General features: G+C 45.5%; 1 protein-coding gene across 39 annotated transcripts in view; it reads right to left on the reverse strand.

Moving 5' to 3' along the window:
- LOC119976166 (disks large homolog 1) overlaps window positions 1–23278 on the reverse strand; it is a 426844-nt gene that overhangs the window by 122394 nt on the left and 281172 nt on the right. For all 39 annotated transcript variants that reach the window (XM_038816405.1, XM_038816435.1, XM_038816400.1 and 36 more), the window contains 2 exons: window positions 22673–22809; window positions 17783–17927 (listed from right to left, as the gene is read on the reverse strand). In XM_038816405.1, coding sequence (XP_038672333.1) covers window positions 17783–17927; window positions 22673–22809 — 282 coding nt within the window. The remainder of the gene's footprint in view (window positions 1–17782; window positions 17928–22672; window positions 22810–23278) is intronic.

Consider the following 23278-nt stretch of genomic DNA (forward strand, 5'->3'; position numbering starts at 1 on the left):
CTGCACCAAATGACACTCATCCTCTTGTTGATCGATGGTGGCTTACAATAGTGCCAACATCTGATGTGAAATCACCATCCTCTTGTTAGAATTCCTTTACTTTCTTGTTCATTTTTAACCTACTCCAGGCCTACTTCCTCCCAAACTTCTCACGCATGCTCTCATCCCATTGCCCACCACGGGCAGCTGTGCATTCAGTTATCTGGGGCACATACACTGGAAGTCTGTCCCTAAACTCTTTCGTCTCTTCCAGCTCCCTCGCAACTCATTTCTCTCACCGATTTTGGTCACCCCATCTCATATTTGGCTTGCTATGTATTAAAGCCCGATTATGTCTCTTGTGAATTCTTTGTCATTAAAAGGTATTAACATTCAGGAATATTTAACCTGGCATCTGCTATATATTCAGTTCTAAGGTTTGACGTTTTTGAATCACCGAAAGGAGTAGATTTAGCTCTTTATGACAATTGATTCAGAGTTTTTCCAAATATGAGCAGTAAATCAAAGAATTCTTATACTCTAAAAGTACTTAAGTCGTAGAGTCACACATGCAAAAGGTGCCCTTTGGCCCATTGAGCCTCTACCAACAAAAACAACACCAAATCAACACCAATCCCACTTTCCAGCACTTGACCCATAGCCTTGAACGTTATAACATTAAGTGCTCATCTACGTACTTTATAAAGGTTGCGAGGTTTCCCACCTTTACTAGCCTCCGAGTCAGTGTATTCCAAACTTCCACCATCCTCTGGGTGATAACATTTTTCCTCAAATTCCCTCCAAACGTCCTGCCCCTCACCTTAAAATTAAGTCCCCATGTTACTGACCCTTCAACTAAGAGGAACAGCTTCTTTCTATCCTTCCTGCCCATATCCCTCACAATCTTATATACCTTAATAAGGTACTCCCTCACCCTTCTCTACAAGAAAAACTATCCAAGGCTAACAAGTGCTGATTGTGAAATGAAAGCTGCCATAATCCCAGAGGAACACCGGCTGCTCTGCTTTTTGAGAGAGCAGACTGGTGCTGATTTAGCCCGAGGGTCACCACACCTCAGGCAAGGGGCAAGGATGAGAAGGCTGGATAAGGCACGGATAACCTGTTGGTACGGGAAGTGAATAGGCACTGTAGGCCTCTCTCTGCATCATGACCTAGCCGTCCATCCAATAACTGACCAACCAGTTTTGGTTGTAGGGGGCAAAGAAAAGTTTTAACATATAATTACAATGGCAAATTGTACTTGGAGATGATTGCAAGACTAATATATTACTAAGAGGCTTAGAAAATTCTTATTTTACTGCAGATTAGTGTTAAACTCACTCCCAGTTATTCATTACTATATACAAGGTGTTCAGTTTATCTACAGATACATACACAGACTATATATTAGATTACATATTAAAAGGTGTAGAAGTTTTGGAAATGAGACTTAAATTTAAAGGTATTTGCAATAACTAAACCGAGAATTTAGAAATATGGCTGTTTTGTCATCAAGTATTTAACAATTCCTACCCCAATATACAGTTGGGAAATGAGAGAGGAGCGACCCATGGCCACACTCACTCACCCCGGGAGGCTAACTGGCATCAAGGGCACCTGCTCCCCAGAGGAAACATTATTTAATTGACAGCTCAAATTCTCTGATTTATGTGGTCAATTTAACAATACTTGTTGACATACATTAAGCGATTTTAAGGGTTTTTGGTTTTTGAAAAGGGTCAGGATGATTGACACTTTCATTAGGGGGCAGCACGGTAGCACAGTGGTTAGCATGGTTGCTCCACAGCGCCAGGGTCCCAGGTTTGATTCTCAGCTTGGGTCACTCTCTGTGCGAAGTCAGCACGTTCTCCCTGTGTCTGTGTGGGTTTCCTCTGGGTGCTCCGGTTTCCTCCCACGGTCCAAAGATGTGCAGGTTAGGTGGATTGGCCATTTTAAATTGCTCTTAGTGTCCAAAAAAGGTTAGGCGGGGTTACTGGGTTCCGGTGGTAGGGTGGAGGTGTGGGCTTAAGTGGGGTGCTCTTTCCATGGGCCGAATGGCCTCCTTCTGCACTGTAAATTCTATGTTCCAGCTTAGGCATCACCTTTTATCAATGGATATTTTCCCAAAGCTATGTTCTTTAACAGGTCCCACTAAATGCCATTTATTGATTCTAGAATGTGTACTGTGGGCTAATGGACATGGGAGGAGCTTGGAAAAGGGATGGGTAGAGCTTGGTGTAGGAGGCCTGAAAGGGTGGGTGTAAGGAGAGAGCTTGGCATGAGGGGACACTGGGTAAGTGGGGAGTGTTGACGTGAAGGGCGGTGTGAGGGGCGGGGCAGGAGGGACTTTGCTTTCCCCCCCACCACTGTGACAAAGTCCCATGGCACTGAGGTGGGCCATTTAGACAGTCAGCCTCCACACTTGGCAGCTCAGTGGCTGCCTCCACATTCCTTCCTGGGCTGGCTGGCCGGCCAACTCCATCCCCCAGAAATGAAGATCCCGCCTTTATGGGCGCTTTCTCTTGAGGTGGCGGCTGAACTAGGAATTTTCTTGACTCCTCTTACCCGTCCAAGCCAATATAGACTGTTTTTATTTTCTTTATCTACCGTTGTTTATTCTGGAATCTGGTTAAAATACTGACATAGGACCAAGTATACAAATAAGCATTGCAATATTCACCATGATTTATGACAACTTCAGCATTAGACCTAATTATCATGTCAGCTCATGTATTATTTAAATGATTATAAAACAACACTGGACAGAGGCAGCACAACAAACACGGATGACATGCTCGTGCCATTAAGAATCTAAATGTTACACACCAAATTATTGAAGACAGAATGCCTCCTTTAGTCCCAGTGCCTAGTAAATGAACTAGGAATTGCGAAGCGGTCTGTCTATATATAAAAGATCACCTGAGGTTTGTCACAACAGCTGTTAAGTTTCACTAGGTTACCAAGAAGGTCTCTGATAAAGAACATGAATTTTTATGGAATTCTATGTTTTGTTGTGTGCATATATTTAAATACATTTAAAATAAAGCCTGCACAAAAGAAAATTGAAGGGTTTGTTTTCTTTGATTTGTAATTATTTGCAGAAATAGTAATTCACTAGTGGATTCCACTACCAATAGTCTGCTGACAGTTTTTATGAAGGCAAAATATGGTGTTGCCATTTAGTAGCCTGAAACAATTTCCAAAATCAGGAACTATACTGGTAGCTGTCAGCTTGGCTGTTCTGAAAGGCCCTGTTCAATATTTAGATGCCAACTGAACTTGCATGTTAACCTCAAGAGAATCCTTTTGTGCTTCTGATTTATAATAATAATCTTTATTGTCACAAGTAGGCTTACATTAACACTACAATGAAGTTACTGTAAAAATCCCCTAGTCGCCACATTCCAGCGCCTGTTCGGGTAGACTGAGGGAGAATACAGAATATCCAAATTACTTAACAGCATGTCATTCGGGACTTGTGGGAGGAAACCGGAGCAAACCCACACAGACACAGGGAGAATGTGCAGTCTCCGCACAGACAGTGACCCAAGCCGAGAATCAAACCCGGGACCCTGGCACTGTGAAGCAACGGTGCTAACTGCTGTGCTACTGTGCCGCCCTCACTTACATTTAGAAAATAGTCTACGCCTCCATTCTTCCTACCAAAGTGTGTAACATCACACTTTTCCACACTGTATTCTATCTGCCACTTATTTGCCCACTCTCCTAGCCTGGCCAAGTGCTTCTGCAGCCGCCCTGCTTCCTCAACACTATCTGCCCCTTTACATATCTTTCTTTTGTTAGAAAAAAATCCAATTAAGGGGCAATATAGCATGGCCAATCCACCTAACCTGCACATCTTTGGGTTGTGGGGGCGAAACCAATCCAAAAATGGGGAGGATGTGCAAACTCCATACAGACAGTGACCCAGATCGTACCTGCGATCTCGGCGCTGTGAGGCAGCAGTGCTAACCACTGCACCACAATGCTGCCCGTAAGAATATAATAATAATCTTTATTGTCACAAATAGGCTTCCAAATCATTAATGTATATTGTGAATAGCTGTGGTTTGAACACTGACACTGACCCCTGTGGATCACCACTTATCACCGGCTGCCATCCTGAAAAGAATCAATGCATCCCCATTCTCTGCCAAACCTCTATCTATGCCAATACCTTGACCCTAACACCATGGGCTCTTATCCTAATTATCAGCCTCCTGCGCAGCACCCGGCCAAAGGCCTTCTGGAAATTCAAATAGATCATGCCCACTGGTTCTCCTTTATCTAACTTTATTACCTCCTCAAATAAGGAACACACAAATAAATCAAAATAGTTGAAATTGTTTTTTGAGAAATACTTGTAATAATAATCTCTTTTGTCATAAGTAGGCTTATATTAGCACTGCAATGAAGTTACTGTGAAATGCCCCGAGTCGCCACATTCTGGCTCCTGTTCGGGTACACTGAGGGAGAATTTAGAATGTCCAATTCACCTAACAAGCATGTTTTTCGGGACTTGTGGGAGGAAACCGGAGCAACTGGAGGAAACCCACGCCGACACGGCGTGAGCGTGCAAACTCCGCACAACGACCCAAGCCGGGAATCGAACCTGGGACCCTGGTGCTGTGAAGCAACAGTGCTAACCATTGTGCTACCATGCCGCCCATATTTTAGCAAGCCTCGAAGAATTCAGCCGTTTGTTTCCCCAACAAGAAATGCTTTGCCTGATTGAAGCAAGCACATTTTCTGAAACTTGTCTGGTGACCTGGGTTAACGAATTGATTCGCAATATACTGAATCTTCATTAGGCTGGGCTTCATTTTATTTATTTTTAAATCCAAAAGCACATCTCTCTCTGCTTATTCTAATTCATTCATAAGCTTTTGTGGCAACAATCATACATTTGCAAAGTTGTTTCTGAACATTGCTTATATTATTGAGAATTAATTTAAAATTTATTAACCCTTGTTGAACACAACACATGCAGTTTAAATATCAAATGTGTCTCTAACTAGTTAATTGAAGGTAATGGTGCATTTGTACAAACCTAGAGTTATATTCTTGAAAGGCTTCATTATGTCTATGTTTTGAGAAGGTACTAAGTAACTTAATATCGTTCGAGCATAAATCCTCTTATGACAAGCCTATTTGTTTCACTTATTCATTAATGGAAACATTTGGCACTATTGAATTTCTCGCCATATCCTGACTGCATCCTCAAATGAATACTGTCTAGGGGTAAGGAAGTGGAAAAGAGAAACATTTTCCACTTAGAGAAATGAATGTGTGAAATTACATTTTAAATATTAATATGATTAAAATAAAAACAAATGGGCTTGCTTTTGGGACCAGGAACCTAATTTTTTTGTTGGTAAAGGTCACCTATTCCAGCAAAACACACTCAATTATTTATTATAACCATCAGTAGACTGAAAGGTTACTCCGCTGTGTATTGGCTCTTGATATTAAAAACAATATTACACTTTCACCATGTGTGGAAAGGCCTATTCACAAAAAAACTATTCAGTAATTGCCATCCATTGAATTGGTTGCTGGCTAACAATGACAACTACCCTCAAGATTGGCAATCACAGATAAAGCATCAATGGTATTATGAATATTGATTTTATATTCTTTAAAAAGCTGTGGATGTTGCTGGGGACAACATTTATTAACTATCCCCTATTGACTTCGAGAAGGTGGTGAGCTGCCTTGAACTGCTGTAGTTAATGTGCTGTTGGTACAGCCATAGTGCTGTTTGGGAGCTCCAAGATTTTGACCCAGTGACAGTGACGGAACAACGATATAGTTCCAAGTAGAATGGTGTGGGGCTTGGAGGGGAGCTTGCAGGTGGTGATGTTTCTCATGCATCTGCTGACTCTATCCTTCTAGATGATAGGAGGTCATTGATGAAGCAGCTGAAGATGTTGGGGCCTCGGACATTATCCGGAGGACCTACTGTAGCTATGTCTCAGGACCGAGATGATTGACCCCAAAACCACAACCGTTTTCCTTTGTGCGGGACACCCTCACCATTAAGGATATTAGTGGAGTCTCCTCGTCCAGTTAGTTGCTTAATTGTCCATTACGATTCCTAATTGGATGTGGCAGGATGGTAGAGCTTGGTTATAGGATTGCATAGCTCTGTTATTGCTTGATGCTTCTGCTATTTGGCATGCAATTAGTCATGTGCTGTAGCTTAACCAGGTTGACACCCTATTTTAGGTTTGCCTGGTGCTGTGCCTGGCATGCCACCTTGTGCACTTCACTGAAGCAGGATTGACCCACCAGACTTGGCGGTAATGGTAGTGGGGAATACACTGGGCCATGAGGTTACAGATTGTGGTTGAATACAATTCTACTGGTGGCTCACAGTGCCTCACGGATACCCATGAGTTGCTAGATTCGTTCCAAGACTATCCCATTTAGAATGTTGGCTATGCCACACAACATAATGGAGGGTATCTTCAATGTTTTTAAACAAAAAAAAACATTCAATGTGGGCTTTATTGGTAAGGCCAGCATTTATTGCCTATTCCTAATTGCCCTCGAGGTGGTGGTGATAAGCTCCTTCTTGAATGCTGCAGTCCATGTGGTGTAAGTACATCCACTGTGCCATTAGGGAGGGCATTTCAGTGACAATGAAGGAACAGCTTTATATCTCCCAGGTCAGCATGACGAGTGGCTTGGAGGGGAACATCCAGGTGGTGTGCCATTTTTCAGCTGCTCTTGGGTTTTGAAGGTACGAAGCAACCTTGCTGAGTTCCTGCTGTGTATCTTGTAGATGGTTTGTTATGCTGCTACTGTGCATCGGTGGAGGAGGGATTAAATGTTTGTGGATGGGATGCCATTCAAGCAGGCTGCTTTATCCTGGGTGGTGCCAAGCCTCAAGTGTTTTTGTAGCTGCAAGTGGAGAGTATTCTAATCAGACTCCTGACTTGTGCCTTGTAGATAGTGGACAGACCTTGGGGAGTAAGTAGATGAACAACTCACCATTCAGTGCTACCAAGTGGCATTCAACATGGAGGCATATGGTAATCAGGAGGTTTCCTTGCCCATGTCTGACCTGATGCCACAGATTGCATAGGATTTGGAGTCAATGCTGAGGACTTGCAGGGCAACTCCATCCAGAGTGGTGATGGTGGCGTCTGAAACTTGTGTAAATGGTATAATTCCATGTCAGACTAGACTGTACAATAATTCTACCAATTTTGGTAGAACAAGCCCACAGTTGTTAGCAAGGACAATTTCCGACAGGACTGGATGCACTTCTGTCAATTACGGAGTTCGATTTGATACAAATGAGTGGCTTGCTGGGCCATTTGAGAGGGCAGTTAAGAGTCAGTCACATTGTGGTGGGTCCGCAGTCACATGTAGGCCAGGCAAGGATGGCAGGTCTCGTAGACATGGGTTTCATGGTCACCATTACGGAAACTAGCTTCAGATTTCAAATTTCAGATTTATTATTTGAATTTTTTTAAAATTTAGAGTATCCCATTCATTTTTTCCAATTAAGGGGCAATTTAGCGTGGCCAATCTACATACCCTGCACATCTTTGGCTTGTGGGGATGAGACTCACCCTGACACGGGGAGAATATGCAAACTCTAAACGAACAGTGACCCAGGGCCAGGATCGAACCAGGGCCCTCGAAGCCTTAAGGCAGCAGTGCTAACCACGGCACCATCCCCTATTATTTGAATTTAAATTCCACCAGCTTTCATGGTGGGATTTGAACCCATGTTCCCAGAGCATTTGCCTGGGTCCAATGACTAGTCACTGCCTCCCCCTAGAAATAAATATAATCAGTACTGGCATGCAGCATTCCACATAACTACTGGTAACAGGACACCCTTCACGCATCAATATCTTCCTGAATTGTCACTGTTAAAATGCATTATTGATTAAGTCAAGGAGATGCGTTTGTTGAGACAGTCACAACACATAGCTGAAATGTTTTTTTTTGTGAATTCACCAAGGTTGTTAATGTCGTAGTAGCTGCACAATGAATTATAAATTATTTTATTTCAAAATGCATCTATTTCCCTCATTGTTCTTCACAATACAAGAACTTGCAAAATCATTCTTTGGGCTGCACATTGTTTCATACTGCATGACATGCTTGGAACTACCTACTTTCAACAAAGTCTGAAGCACCTTAAATTATTACGCGTTGCAAAAATCAATGTAATATATATTATATATAAAATAGAATATAAATATATATATTTGAATCCAAATTTTCCCTCAGAATGCCTAATACAGTAACAGAGCTGTAGCCATCAGTAGCTCAGCAACCAGCGCAAATGCTCAGTCATGGGAGATCCTGAACAGTGTGTGCAATCAGGTCCTTCAATGTCGGTGAAAAGGAATGCTGCAATTCCCCCTCACAACACAACCACACATTTGGTTGGGAAAAGGGGGTCACTGGATTACACTCTGGGATGGAACCCTCGTCAGTCCTTCCCTTCTCATGCCCAGGGATGTATATGCCAATTGATATGCAACAGTGGCCTGGTTAACTCAGTACCGACAGGGATCAAAGGAGAGAGCCCTCCAGTGCATCACGTCTTCTCTTGTGCTTGTAGCCCAGAAGGACATATCTTTTTATTTGGGGATGGGGGAGGGGGGAAAAGAGGGGTGGAAAACCAGCCACTGAAATTCTCTTTCTTTAAAAAAAGCATCTTACTCGATCTCAGACCTATTTAGTTAAGTCTCAATATTGAATCATAGCAAATGACTCACTGTTTGTCTGACAGTCGGGAAAACTAATCAATGCTTTGTTCATTAAATTGATCCCTGGCTCAGCACTTTACCACTGCTAATGGCTTTGGTGCTTACTGCCCACAGTCATCGCTAGACTGGTGATGAATGCTCACAACAAGGAGGTACATGTGACATTCATCACTATTCACATCACACAAACCAAACAACCAGCCTAGCTTTGCGGTTAAACAGTTTCTGTCCATTAATTCTCCCTCTTGAGCTGTTGAAAAATGGATCTTGATACAATACAGATCGAAAAATATGTCGAAAAAGTCTTTCACCAGAACAATTAAAGCCGTGAGGAATTGGAATACAAGGCAATGAGGAACAGGAACATCAGTCTACCAAGCTAAGCTCCTTATTTAAGACAGGCAAAACAAACTTATTCCTCTCTTTTCTATTACATAAGAACTAGGAGCAGGAGTAGGCCATCTGGCCCCTCGAGCCTTATCAGCCATTCAATGAGATCATGGCAGATCTTTTGTGGACTCAGCTCCACTTTCCGGCCCAAACACCATAATCCTTAATCCTTCAAAAAACTGTCTCTATCTTAAAAACATTTAATGAAGGAGCCTCAACTACTTAACTGGGCAAGGCATTCCATAGATTCACAACCCTTTGGGTGAAGAAGTTCCTCCTAAACTCAACTCCTAAACTCAACTCTACTTCCTCTTATTTTGAGGCTATGCCCCCTAGTTCTGCTTTCACCTGCCAGTGGAAACAACCTGCCCGCATCTATCCTATCTATTCCCTTCATAATTTTATATGTTTCCATAAGATCACCACTCATCCTTCTAAATTCCAACGAGTACAGTCCCAGTCTACTCAACCTCTCCTCGTAATCCAACCCCTTCAGCTCTGGGATTAACCTAGTGAATCTCCTCTGCACACCCTCCAGCCCCAGTACGTCCTTTCTCAGGCAAGGAGACCAAAACTAAACACAATACTCCAGGTGTGGCCTCACTAACACCTTATACAATTGCAACATAACCTCCCTAGTCTTAAACTCCATCCCCCTAGCAATGAAGGACAAAATTCCATTTGCCTTCTTAATCACCTGTTGCACCTGTAAACCAACTTTTTTGCGACTGATGCACGGACACACTCAGGTGTCTCTGCACAGCAACATGTTTTAATATTTTATCATTTAAATAATAATTCCGTTTGCTGTTATTCCTACCAAAACGGATAACCTCACATTTGTCAATGTCGTATTCCATCTGCCAGACCCTAGCCCATTCACTTAACCTATCCAAATCGCTCTGCAGACTTCCAGTATCCTCTGCACTTTTTGCTTTACGACTCATCTTACTACGTCTGCAAACTTGGACACATTGCCCTTGGTCCCCAACTCCAAATCATCTATGTAAATTGTGAACAATTGTGGGCCCAACACGGATTCCTGAAGGACACCACTAGCTACTGATTGCCAACCAGAGAAACACCCATTAATCCCCACTCTTTGCTTTCTATTAATTAACCAATCCTCTATCCATGCTACTACTTTACCCTTAATGCCATGCATCTTTATCTTATGCAGCAACCTTTTGTGTGGCACCTTGTCTGGATATCCAGATATACCACATCCATTGGCTTCCATTATCTACTGCAGTGGTAATGTCCTTAAAAAATTCCACTAAATTAGTTAGGCACGACCTGCCCTTTATGAACCCATGCTGCATTTGCCCAATGGGACAATTTCCATCCAGATGCCTCGCTATTTCTTCCTGGATGATAGATTCCAGCATCTTCCCTACTACCGAAGTTAAGCTCACTGGCCTATAATTACCCGCTTTCTGCCTACCTCCTTTTTTAAAAACAGTGGTGTCACGTTTGCCAATTTCCAATCTGCCGGGACCACCCCAGAGTCTAGTGCATTTTGGTAAATTATCACTAGTGCATTTGCAATTTTACTAGCCATCTCTTTTAGCACTCTGGGATGCATTCCATCAGGGCTAGGAGACTTGTCTACCATTAGCCTGCCCATCACTACCTCCTTAGTGATAGCAATCATCTCAAGGTCCTCACCTGTCATAGCCTCATTTCCATCAGTCACTGGCATGTTATTTGTGTCTTCCACGGTGAAGACCGACCAAAAAAAACATGTTCAGTTCCTCAGCCATTTCCTTATATCCCATTATTAAATCTCCCTTCACATCCTCTAAAGGACCAATATTTACCTTAGCCACTCTTTTTTGTTTTATATATTTGTAGAAATTTTTACTATCTGCTTTTATATTCTGAGCAAGTTTACTCTCATAATCTATCTTACTCTTCTTTATAGCTTTTTTAATAGCTTTCTGTTGCCCCCTAAAGATTTCCGTCCTCTAGTCTCCCACTAATCTTTGCCACTTTGTATGCTTTTTCCTTCAATTTGATACTCTCCCTCATTTCCTTAGATATCCACGGTCGATTTTCACTCATTCTACCGTCCTTCCTTTTTGTTGGTATAAACTTTTGCTGAGCAGTGTGAAAAATCGCTTGGAAGGTTCTCCACTATTCCTCAATTGTTTCACCATAAAGTCTTTGCTCCCAGTCTACCTTAGCTAGCTCTTCTCTCACCCCATTGTAATCTCCTTTGCTTAAGCACAAAACACTAGTGTTTGATTTTACTTTCTAACCCTCCATCTGTATTTTAAATTCCACCATATTGTGATCGCTCCTTCCGAGAGGATCCCTAACTATGAGATCATTAATCAATCCTGTCTCGTTACACAGGACCAGATCTAGGACCGCTGGTTCCCTCGTAGGTTCCATTACATACTGTTCTCGGAAACTATTGCGGATACATTCTATAAATTCAAGGCTGCCTTGACCGACCTGGTTAAACCAATCAAAAATCCCCCATGATAAGTGCAACTTTTATACCCCTATTGAATCAGATGTTAACTGAGGCAGAATTACTGGAGAATAGAATGTTGGTGCAGGGAGGAATGTATTCTTTTCTGGGACTATACATACTGCATTGCAGTCAGATACCATAGACTGTTTCACAGACTAGTCACAGATCTTCTGTGCAGCCTAGTAACATGGGCTGCAAGAATAGGAAAAGGGGTCAGACTGCCTGCTGTCAATTAGCATGAAACGTAGCAGCAATTTTCAGCCCCCAAAACTGCAAACTGCCTCACTGTTATCATACCCCTTATTTAAATGGCAGTGGGGTACAGCTGCTTAATTAAAATATTCTCCCACTTTCTCTTGGTTTTAATTATATTGCTATAGTTATGGAGCTAATACACGTCATCTTTTCATGAGTATTATCTGTGCCATGGTTATGAATTTTTCATTAAATAATCCTGATATCACATTGCACACATGCCAAACGAATCGGGGAATTTTGCAGCAGAGAGAAGGCTAATCGCCTCATTGTGTCTGCACTGGCTTACTGAAAGAGCTGTTCATGTTCTATTCCCCAACCGTAACACTTATTGCCCTGATTTATCCACTCCCTTTTTAAAGACTATTATGGATTCTGCTTTCATAGCTATTTTTCAAACGCTGCTTAAAAACAGCCCTCTCACCTCTTTCACCATTCCTTTCGCTGAGTACATGTAGCACTATCTCACTACTACTGCTTTGGATGCTTCCATCATGGTCAGACTGCTTATCCAACATCCAGTACAAGATGAGCAGAAATTTCCTCCAATTATATATGAAGACACCGATTCCTTCCCTCACTGGCGGCTGAACCAGAGTTCACAACTTCGTGCCATGTCTGACCTCAAGATGAGTTTGCAACCGGGGCGGCATGTGGCGCAGTGGTTCGCACTGGGACTACGGCGCTGAGGACCCGGGTTCGAATCCTGGCCCTGGGTCACTGCCCATATGGAGTTTGAACATTCTCCCAGTGTCTGCATGGGTTTCACCCCCACAACCCAAAGATGTGCCGGTTAGGTGGATTGCCCCTTAATTGGAAAAAAAATATTCGGTACTCTAAATTTATTTTTAACAAAGATGAGTTTGCAACCACATACCCACATCGACACCGAGGTCTATTTACATATCTGTAATATCGCATATCTGAGTCCCTGCCTCGGTTTTGTCTGCTGATAAAATCCTCTTCCATGCCTGCCAGCACATTCTGGGCTAGCCTCCCACATTCTACTTTAAGCCATCCAAACCTTTCCCACCAACGTTCTTACTCACACCAAATACCATTCGCCCACCATCCCTGTACTTGCTAACCTACACTGGCTCCTGGCTTTAAAACACCTCAATTTTTAAATTCTCATCCATATTTTCCAAATCGTTCCATGCCTTGGCCCCTTACCATCTCTTTAATCTGCTCCACCTCTTACAATCCTGGGATAGCTGCACTTCTGCAATTCTGGTTGCTTGAGCTTCCTGGATTTCACTCGCTCCCCCATGCCTTCAAATGCCTAGGCCCTAAACTCTGGAATTTCCTGCCTGAACATCTCTATTTCTGTTCCTCACATTTTTCCTTCAAGACATGCAGTTAGCTTTGTTTATCCGGCCTAGTGTATCTCCTTATGCGAGGGTCGCCATTTTTGCAAATGCCTTTGTGAAGTGCCTTTGTGAGTTTCATTATATTAAAGGCACTCATATAAATTTAGGTTAATAATGACCAGCTCTCGGACAATAGAAATGATATTTCCCATGGACTTGATGCTTTAAATGACTATTAGGAAGTTTTTCTAGTCTCTACTTATGACAAAACTCTCTCATTTTTATTATCAATGTAGCCAATCTCTTCTGTACCCCCATTACTTCAATATCCTTTATGATCTCCAAAAACAGTAACCATATTCCACCTGTGTCCTAATGAATGATATGCTCAGGACCAGCATTGCCACCTTGCTTTCTTACCCAATCCCCCATTTACAAAACATAACAACCCCACATCCTTTTGAAGTTTTACCATTTGTCTCTACATTTTCACTCTTCCTTCCAAAACATCAGCTCGCATTTCTGTTATATTTCATCTTCCGTGTATCTGCTTAAAATACAAACCACCACAAGAGCACCCGATATCCTTAATGTCCTCGTCAAAACAAATTACTTATTTTAGTGTTCGTAAACTTTGATTGTGATATTTTGATCTCGCACCCAAGTCCACACCAATATTTAATACATATATTTGAGAACAGCAACATTGGCGAGGAACATTGGCTGCATCAGCTTGGTATGGCAACTGCTTGGTCCAAGGTCGCAAGAAGCTGGAGTGTGGTGAACTCAGACCAACGCATCACACAAGTTTGCCACCCACACCTTGATTCTGTATACACCCCTCGCTGCCTCAGGAAGGCAGACAGCATTATCAGAGACCCCTCCCACCCACGCATCGTCTTCGTCCAGACCCTTCCATCGGGCAGAAGGTAGAGAAGTCTGAAGACTCTCACATCCAGACATAGGAATAGCTGCTTCTCCACAGTTACGACTCGTCAACGACTCCCCCTCGGACTGATCTGTTCCCTGTAAGAACACTATTAATGACGCCCTATGCTGCTCTTGCATTTGCTTTGTTTGGCCCCTTGTTCCACATTGTAACCAATCACTGTTTGTCAATGTACTCTGTTGATTATTCTTTTTTTAATCTACTACGTACGCACTGTGTATGTTCCCTTGGCCGCAGAAAAATACTTTCAACTGTACTTCGATACATGTGACAATAAAATCAAAATCAAATCAAACACTATCATAGAATCTGATACAAGAGAGATTGTACATGCAAGTATCATGGTTCAGTTTAATTACACTGATTTCATAGTTTGTGTAAACAGCCAGCAATCACAATCCAATGTTCATAATAGATGGGCGAATGAAATGTGCTCTTTGAAAACTGCCATGACCAGTCAGCACTCAAAGAGTTAAGGTAATACTAATTCCAGTCCTCTTAAAATTTTAATTAAAATCTGAACTAAACTGAACAAAGAAGCATAATCTAAGCATGTCTATTGTTCCTTGGTTTGAAGGTCTAACACCTTCCATCTCTAAATGATACAACATTGCAGTTTTAACTCGGTTCGAATATTGTGTCAAAAAGTATTATAAATCAGAAAATGAAATTTCCCAGGTCTCTTATCAAGCCTTTGTAACCGTTTCATTCCATGGTGGCTGGGAGAAAACGGCACACAAACACAATCAATAGGGCTTGAAATTCACTGTTGTTCCCTCTCAATCGCCCTCTCTGTCTGGCAAAGAGCAGCAACAGATCAATAAAATCCATCTGCGGTTAAAGATGATATTTAAAAGCTTGCCACAGCTATGAATTGGGATTACAGAAATAGTTGCCTTGTATTTCCAAACACTGCCAGCCTGCTTTCATGTTTTATTTATGCTTCATGCTTTAAGTATACTTTGACATTGGACCTCACACGCACACATATATATATAAGCAGCTAGCCCTCTGATTTTTCCCATCTCAAATTTGTTGGGTGGTGAACAATAGAAATTGGATCAAACCAAAACTGAGGGGTTGAGAAATAGGCCACTGCTTACAAGGAGAAAATCAAAATATCTTTGTTTGCGGAAGGTTGAGGGGAGACTCAGGGATATTTAAATTAAATCCCCCTTACTGTCTGTAACAATATAGTCACATATCATAGAATTCCTACAGTACAGGATGAGGCCATTTGGCCCATTGGGTCTTCACCAACCCTCTGAAAGAGCACCCTATGTAGGCCCTATCCTCATAACCCCACCGAAGCATTGGACACCAGGGGTCAATTTAGCTCGGCCAATCGACCTAACCTGCATATCTTTAACTGTGGGAGGAAACCGGAGCACCAGGAGGAAACCAACGCAGACCCAGGTAGATCTTGCAAACTCCGCAAAGTCACCCAAGCTCGGAATCAAACTAGGGTCCCTGGCGCTGTGAGGCAGTACTAATCACTGTGCCACCCTTCTCTTTTTTTTAAATTTAAAGTGCCTAATTCTTTTTTTTTGCCAATTAAGGGGCAATTTAGTGTGGCCAATCCACATACCCTGCACATCTTTAGGTTGTTGGGGAGAGACCCACACAGGCATGGGGAGAACGTGCAAACAGTGACCTGGGGCCGGGATCGAACCCGGGTCCTCAGCCTCGTGAGGCAGCAGTGCTAACCACTGCGCCACCCCTTACCTTATTCAACATCCGAATTTTCATCCATAATTTTCTTTAAAGTGGACCAAAATCGGAGATATTGGTCATTACTTTAGACTTAAATGAATGTCTAGATTATTCCTACAGGTTTATAATAGCAATCTGTATAATTCCCCACATCGTTCACTCTTGTTCCTGACCTGGCATTGGCAGATATTCTGTTCACTTCCTTCTGGGGGACAGTGGGGGCAGTAAAGAGGGGAGGAAACAAAAGGAAATTGAGCAAGTATCAATCTTGTGTATAGGTAGAAAATGGTATTTGGGGAAAATCAGGAAATGTAATTTGACCTGGCCTTCAGACTGGGAATAAGACGACATAAGAACAATGCAAAATGGAGAAATAAAAGATTGATATCAAAACTGGCGATTTTAATCAGTATTCAACATTGTTAGATTAATGCACATGACACCTCCTCAGCACCACGCCAAAAAGAAATTTCACGCTTTCAAAGCTGACCATCACTTTCGAAATTGATAAATCTGCCATGGAAATAGTGCAACGCTACCAAGAGTCAACATCAGTGGGGTGTCATTGACCTCAGGGTTGCAGCTGATTTTATGTTTAGGATTATCCGAGTTGTCAGCTTTTCCTGGGCTGTGTCAGCTCTGAAGTTGAGCAGGATTTGCTAATTGTTTCTTAAATTAACACTGGCATATTTGATTCTCATCAGGCTAAAGATGCTTTGTTGATCTAATTAAGCAAGCATCTAGTTCTTTGACCAAAATAAGAAACAGCCAAAACACACAAAGCAATTATGCTGGCATGATTAATGCAGCAAAAGAAACAGTTTCATAATTAAAACTTAATTCCATTTAAATAAACACTGTCCTTAAATGACAATGCATAACTATAACACATTTAACTCGACAAAATAACTATAGCTGAGCCTAGGGGGTCAGAAAGCATTCTTCTGTTTAAAGGATGGACAGATGTTTAAAAAACTGCAGCCAGTTTCCTGGGCCTTAGTTCTACTTCAAATGTCATAGTTACACTCAAGAACATCAGCCAACTACTTGTGAAAAATCAGTCCAACAGATTGTATCATCTTTTTGGAAGCATATTTCTTTGTAGTGTAGAGTTAATGCGTTTGAATTCTGCTCAGCAAACATATATTTTTATTTATATACTATTACCAAGGTATTAGTTCTTGCAAAAAATAAAAGCAAATTACTGCGGATGCTGGAATTTGAAACGAAAGGGAAAATGCTGGAAAATATCAGCAAGTCTGGCAGCATCTGTAGGGAGAGAAAAGAGCTAACATTTAGAGTCCGATGACTCTTTGTCAAAGCACTTGCAATGCTTTTCTGCTGGGAGGTAGGCAAAATTTCATGCTTTGAAGATCTGCTTCAATAAAAGATTCTTTGGATAATTCTTGCTTCTTTTTAGGGGATAATAGTTGTGCAGAACAGAACATATAATCTAGAACCGTGACTTTGAACCAATAAATGCCCCAGCGTTGAACATTTTCAATCCTGTAATTTCAGCCAAACCTCAAACTCTGATTTTCTCTCTCTTACTGCTGGGAGAGCAGAGGTGCACAGTGCCCAATTGGGCAAATACTGAGTATTAGCTTGGAGCCACAGATTCAGTGCAGCATGGGACTAGGCAAGATTATATAGCACTCGCAATTGCAAGTGAGTAAAGGGGGGGGGGGGTATTTCGGAATTTCTCTGTTAATCAGTGAGCACGTTCTACTTCACAAGGAAGGGAACCACTGATGAAAAGTGTAAAACTTCATAAAATAACATTAACCAGTGCACAACCGTAGTGTTGGACATTCTATTTTACAATAAATATTTGCGATGGATACAGACATACTGGTGCATGTGTTCTAAAACACACAATTTCAAGACAATAGCACGTCCTTCAAAGGTTAACTTCCATGTTCATAATTAATCTGAACTGATCTGAGCAGATGAAAGAAGGACTTACAATTGGTGATGTCTGGAGGTGCATACCCATCATTCATATACATGCTGGTGGGCTTTGCAACCTTCAAATATACAACTTCTGCTGTGTTTTTCAAAGCTGTCACTGCATCTTCATGGCTAACTTCATCTAGACTGGCTGTATTGACCTGAAATTCGCAAAAATATTTTTTTATATATTTGATCTCAGGATGTGAGTACCCCAAGGACAACATTTATTCCCCATCCTTAATTGCTTTCCCGAACGACTACATACCTTGCAGTGTAGCTGTACCTGCCTAAAAATAACAAGTACAAAATCTGTAAATCCACAGGAAGATAGCTATCTGATATATCTCATGATATCGAAGCTTTCACATGCAGGAAGTGTAGTTATAAACACTTGACAGTAAAAAACAGTTCACTGACATTATGTCAGTTAAATGGAAGTTAGCTAACATGAGTAATTAATAGCATACTTGCTATTAATGCAGAACAAATCTATGCCAACTCAATTAGCTCAACATTAAAATCAGGAAATAAATATAACATTCAATCTGCTGTCTTATTAGAATTCCAAGGAAGATGATTAACAGAAATGAAAAGATCTGAACATACACAAGTGCGGGTGACAGAGGGCGAGGGGGTGAGCGAGAGGGCGAGGGGGTGAGCGAGAGAGAGCGAGAGAGAGCGAGAGAGAGCGAGCGAGAGCGAGCGAGAGCGAGAGAGAGCGAGAGAGAGCGAGAGAGAGCGAGAGAGAGCGAGAGAGAGCGAGAGAGAGCGAGAGCGAGAGCGAGAGAGAGCGAGAGAGAGCGAGAGCGAGAGAGAGCGAGAGAGAGCAAGAGAGAGCGAGAGCGAGAGCGAGAGCGAGAGCGAGGAGTGCTAGAAAGAGAGCGGGGCAGGCGAGAAAGAGGGAAAGAGAGAGAGAGAAGAGCGGGGGCAGGAGAGAAAGAGAGAAGAGCGGGGGCAGGCGAGAAAGAGAGAGAGAGCGGGGGCGGGCAAGAGAAAGAGAGAGCAGGGGCAGGCGAGACAGAGCGCGGGGGCGAGCGAGAGAGAGAAAGAGCGGGCGCGGGCGAGAGAGAAAGAGAAAGAGCGGGGGCGGGCGAGAGAGAGCGCGCGAGAGCGAGGGGGCGGGAGAAGTACAGAGAGAGGGAGAGAGAGCGGGGTGGGCGAGAAAGAGAGAGAGAGCACGGGGCGGGTGAGACAGAGAGAGTGAGAGAGAGAGAGCACGGGGCGGGTGAGACAGAGAGAGTGCGAGTGAGAGAGCGAGGGGGCGGGCGAGTGAGAGAGCGAGGGGGCGGGCGAGTGAGAGAGCGCGGGGGCGGGCGAGTGAGAGAGCGCGGGGGCGGGCGAGTGAGAGCGCGCGGGGGCGGGCGAGTGAGAGAGCGCGGGGGCGGGCGAGTGAGAGAGCGCGGGGGCGGGCGAGTGAGAGAGCGCGGGGGCGGGCGAGAGAGAGAGCGCGGGGGCGGGCGAGCGAGAGAGCGCGGGGGCGGGCGAGTGAGAGAGCGCGGGGGCGGGCGGGCGAGAGAGCGCGGGGGCGGGCGAGTGAGAGAGCGCGGGGGCGGGCGAGTGAGAGAGCGAGGGGGCGGGCGAGTGAGAGAGCGAGGGGGCGGGCGAGTGAGAGAGCGAGGGGGCGGGCGAGTGAGAGAGCGAGGGGGCGGGCGAGAGAGAGAGCGAGGGGGCGGGCGAGTGAGAGAGCGAGGGGGCGGGCGAGTGAGAGAGCGAGGGGGCGGGCGAGTGAGAGAGCGAGGGGGCGGGCGAGTGAGAGAGCGAGGGGGCGGGCGAGTGAGAGAGCGAGGGGGCGGGCGAGTGAGAGAGCGAGGGGGGCGGGCGAGTGAGAGAGCGAGGGGGCGGGCGAGTGAGAGAGCGAGGGGGCGGGCGAGTGAGAGAGCGAGGGGGCGGGGCGAGTGAGAGAGCGAGGGGGCGGGCGAGTGAGAGAGCGAGGGGGCGGGCGAGTGAGAGAGCGAGAGAGAGCGAGAGAGAGAGCGAGAGAGAGCGAGAGAGAGCGAGAGAGAGCGAGAGAGAGCGAGAGCGAGAGAGAGCGAGAGAGAGCGAGAGAGAGCGAGAGAGAGCGAGAGAGAGCGAGAGCGAGAGCGAGAGAGAGCGAGAGAGAGCGAGAGAGAGCGAGAGCGAGCGAGAGCGAGAGCGAGAGCGAGCGAGAGCGAGAGCGAGAGAGAGCGAGAGAGAGCGAGAGCGAGAGCGAGAGCGAGGAGTGCTAGAAAGAGAGCGGGGCAGGCGAGAAAGAGGGAAAGAGAGAGAGAGAAGAGCGGGGGCAGGAGAGAAAGAGAGAAGAGCGGGGGCAGGCGAGAAAGAGAGAGAGAGCGGGGGCGGGCAAGAGAAAGAGAGAGCGGGCGCAGGCGAGAGAGAGCGCGGGGGCGAGCGAGAGAGAGAAAGAGCGGGCGCGGGCGAGAGAGAAAGAGCGGGCGCGGGCGAGAGAGAGCGCGCGAGAGCGAGGGGGCGGGAGAAGTACAGAGAGAGGGAGAGAGAGCGGGGTGGGCGAGAAAGAGAGAGAGAGCACGGGGCGGGTGAGTCAGAGAGAGTGAGAGAGAGAGAGCACGGGGCGGGTGAGACAGAGAGAGTGCGAGTGAGAGAGCGCGGGGGTGGGCGAGAGAGTGCGAGTGAGAGAGCGAGGGGGCGGGCGAGTGAGAGAGCGCGGGGGCGGGCGAGTGAGAGAGCGCGGGGGCGGGCGAGTGAGAGAGCGCGGGGGCGGGCGAGTGAGAGAGCGCGGGGGCGGGCGAGTGAGAGAGCGCGGGGGCGGGCGAGTGAGAGAGCGCGGGGGCGGGCGAGAGAGTGCGAGTGAGAGAGCGCGGGGGCGGGCGAGTGAGAGAGCGCGGGGGCGGGCGAGTGAGAGAGCGCGGGGGCAGGCGAGTGAGAGAGCGCGGGGGCAGGCGAGTGAGAGAGCGCGGGGGCGGGCGAGTGAGAGAGCGCGGGGGCGGGCGAGTGAGAGAGCGAGGGGGCGGGCGAGTGAGAGAGCGAGGGGGCGGGCGAGTGAGAGAGCGAGGGGGCGGGCGAGTGAGAGAGCGAGGGGGCGGGCGAGTGAGAGAGCGAGGGGGCGGGCGAGGGAGAGAGCGAGGGGGCGGGCGAGTGAGAGAGCGAGGGGGCGGGCGAGCGAGAGAGCGAGGGGGCGGGCGAGTGAGAGAGCGAGGGGGGCGGGCGAGTGAGAGAGAGCGAGGGGGCGGGCGAGTGAGAGAGAGCGAGGGGGCGGGCGAGTGAGAGAGCGAGGGGGCGGGCGAGTGAGAGAGCGAGGGGGCGGGCGAGTGAGAGAGCGAGGGGGCGGGCGAGTGAGAGAGCGAGGGGGCGGGCGAGTGAGAGCGCGAGGGGGCGGGCGAGTGAGAGAGCAAAGGGGCGGGCGAGTGAGAGAGCAAGGGGGCGGGCGAGTGAGAGAGCAAGGGGGCGGGCGAGTGAGAGAGCGAGGGGGCAGGCGAGTGAGAGAGCGAGGGGGCGGGCGACCGAGAGAGAGAGAGAGGGCGGGAGAGAGAGAGAGAGTGCGGGTAAGAGAGAGAGAGCGGGGGCAGGCAGAAGAGAGAGAGAGAGAGAGAGAGAGAGAGAGAGAGAGAGCGGGCGAGAGAGAGAGAGAGAGCGGGCGCGGGCGAGAGAGAGAGAGAGAGAGAGAGAGAGAGAGAGAGAGAGAGAGAGAGAGAGAGAGAGAGAGAGGGGGGGGGCGGTTGATTGAGAGCGCAGGAGCGGGCGAAAGAGAGAAAAAGCGGGGGGCAGGCGGGAGAGAGAGAGATAGAGAGAGCGCGAGAGAGCGAGCGGTGCAGGCGAGCAAGCGAGAGAGAGAGAGCGTGCGCGCGAGTGGGCGGGCGACCGAGAGCGAGGGGGGGGGGAGGGGGGAGGGAAAGAGAGAGAGAGAGAGAGAGAGAGAGAGAGAAAGAGAGAGAGAGAGTGAGTGCGAGAGAGCGCGTGTGGGAGAAAGAAAGAGAGCGGCGTGAGAGAGAGAGAGCGCATGTGTAGCTCAATAATGTCTTTATGGACTGGCAATCATATTTCCACCATTCCCAACGCCACTTTGCAAGTCAACCCACTCATTGCTGCACTGGATTTGTATTGGCATGTTCAGCTATGAATTCATATGCCTGCAAAGTTTTAAAGGTTAGCCAGGACAATGAACATTCCACAAGCAATTTTCAGATTTCAGAAAGGTTCCGTTTGGGCAAGCAAACGTCACTAAAAACATTTTTGTCATCGGCTTCACAAATACTTCCATCGTGTTGGTGAGCTTTCACAGGTTTAGCAAAGAATTCTTGCAAAACTAATTATATCCCTGGAAAGTGAGGTGCCAACATTTGGGAGGTGCAAGTACTGTTGTTTCCAAATGGCTACTAGTGACGATTATAGAAATCAAATTTCATGAGAGAGGGGGAGTTCTACCTCCGTCATGGGAATTCTCATAAGAACCAGATCAATCCAGTAAAAATCAGCAATTTTATTGCTCAGTCTTTCTTGGCAAGTCGTTAGCTGACAGCTGGAAATAAATGGGCTAATTATACAATGAGGTTCATATAACACATTGGAAAAAATTCACTGAAACATCACAGCATAATTTACGAAACCTGAAGCAGTAAATTGAATGGTCAGGATCTTCATAAATTAGAGGTCTTTGCATTTTGCGGGAACAACTGGTTACCATATTTTCCATCACTACAGTATGTTAGAAATGACTGCAATGCTATAAATCTCTAAGTAGCAATGACCAAATGAATATTGCTCAATAAAGGTACTCAATGTGATGCACTGAAATCTTAACCTTTCAACTAAAATTCCTCTCTAAAAAGTGATTGTTATTATCCTGATTTGTGGTTTACAAAATACTGAGGTGCAAGAGTATAATCCATGGACTGCTTACATTTAGTCCAGCGCGCCAAATTCTCAACAAAGACTGGTTAACCTGTTGGCAGGAGCACTTGGAACTTACCGCCAGAATCTTGTCTCCTATCTGTAGCCGGCCATCTTTGTGCGCTGCTCCTCCTTCAATGATCTTTGTTACATAGATGCTGTTATCGCCTGGAATGTGTTGGTTTCCAACACCTCCAGCTATACTGAACCCAAGACCTTTTTTTTGTAGGAGGCAAAACAAAAAAAAAATGGAATGGAATCAAGAAAACCAGAGTCAGAAATAAAAAAGCTGTTAGGAAAAACAAATTAATCCAAGTTGTGAACAATATCTGAAGTCAAAATCCAGATATAAAGGATATGGGATGCAAATCAAAATATGAACATTAGTTCTGTTATTTCTTTTTAGAGCATCCAATTCTTTTTTTTCCTCAATTAAGGGTCAATTTAGCGTGGCCAATCCATCTACCCTGCTCGTCTTTGGGTTGTGGGGGTGAGACCCACGCAGACACGGGGAGAATGAGCAAACTCCACACGGACAGTGACCTGGGGCCGGGATCGAACCTGGGTCCTTGAGGCTGTGAGGCAGCAGTGCTAACCACTGCGCCACCCTACTGGTATTCCTTTATGTATATGAAAACAGATTTGTTTCATACAAGTTGAGCAATTCTAAATCACACTTCAACTC

Source organism: Scyliorhinus canicula, chromosome 13, assembly GCF_902713615.1.
Source record: "Scyliorhinus canicula chromosome 13, sScyCan1.1, whole genome shotgun sequence".
Lineage (NCBI taxonomy): Eukaryota > Metazoa > Chordata > Chondrichthyes > Carcharhiniformes > Scyliorhinidae > Scyliorhinus > Scyliorhinus canicula.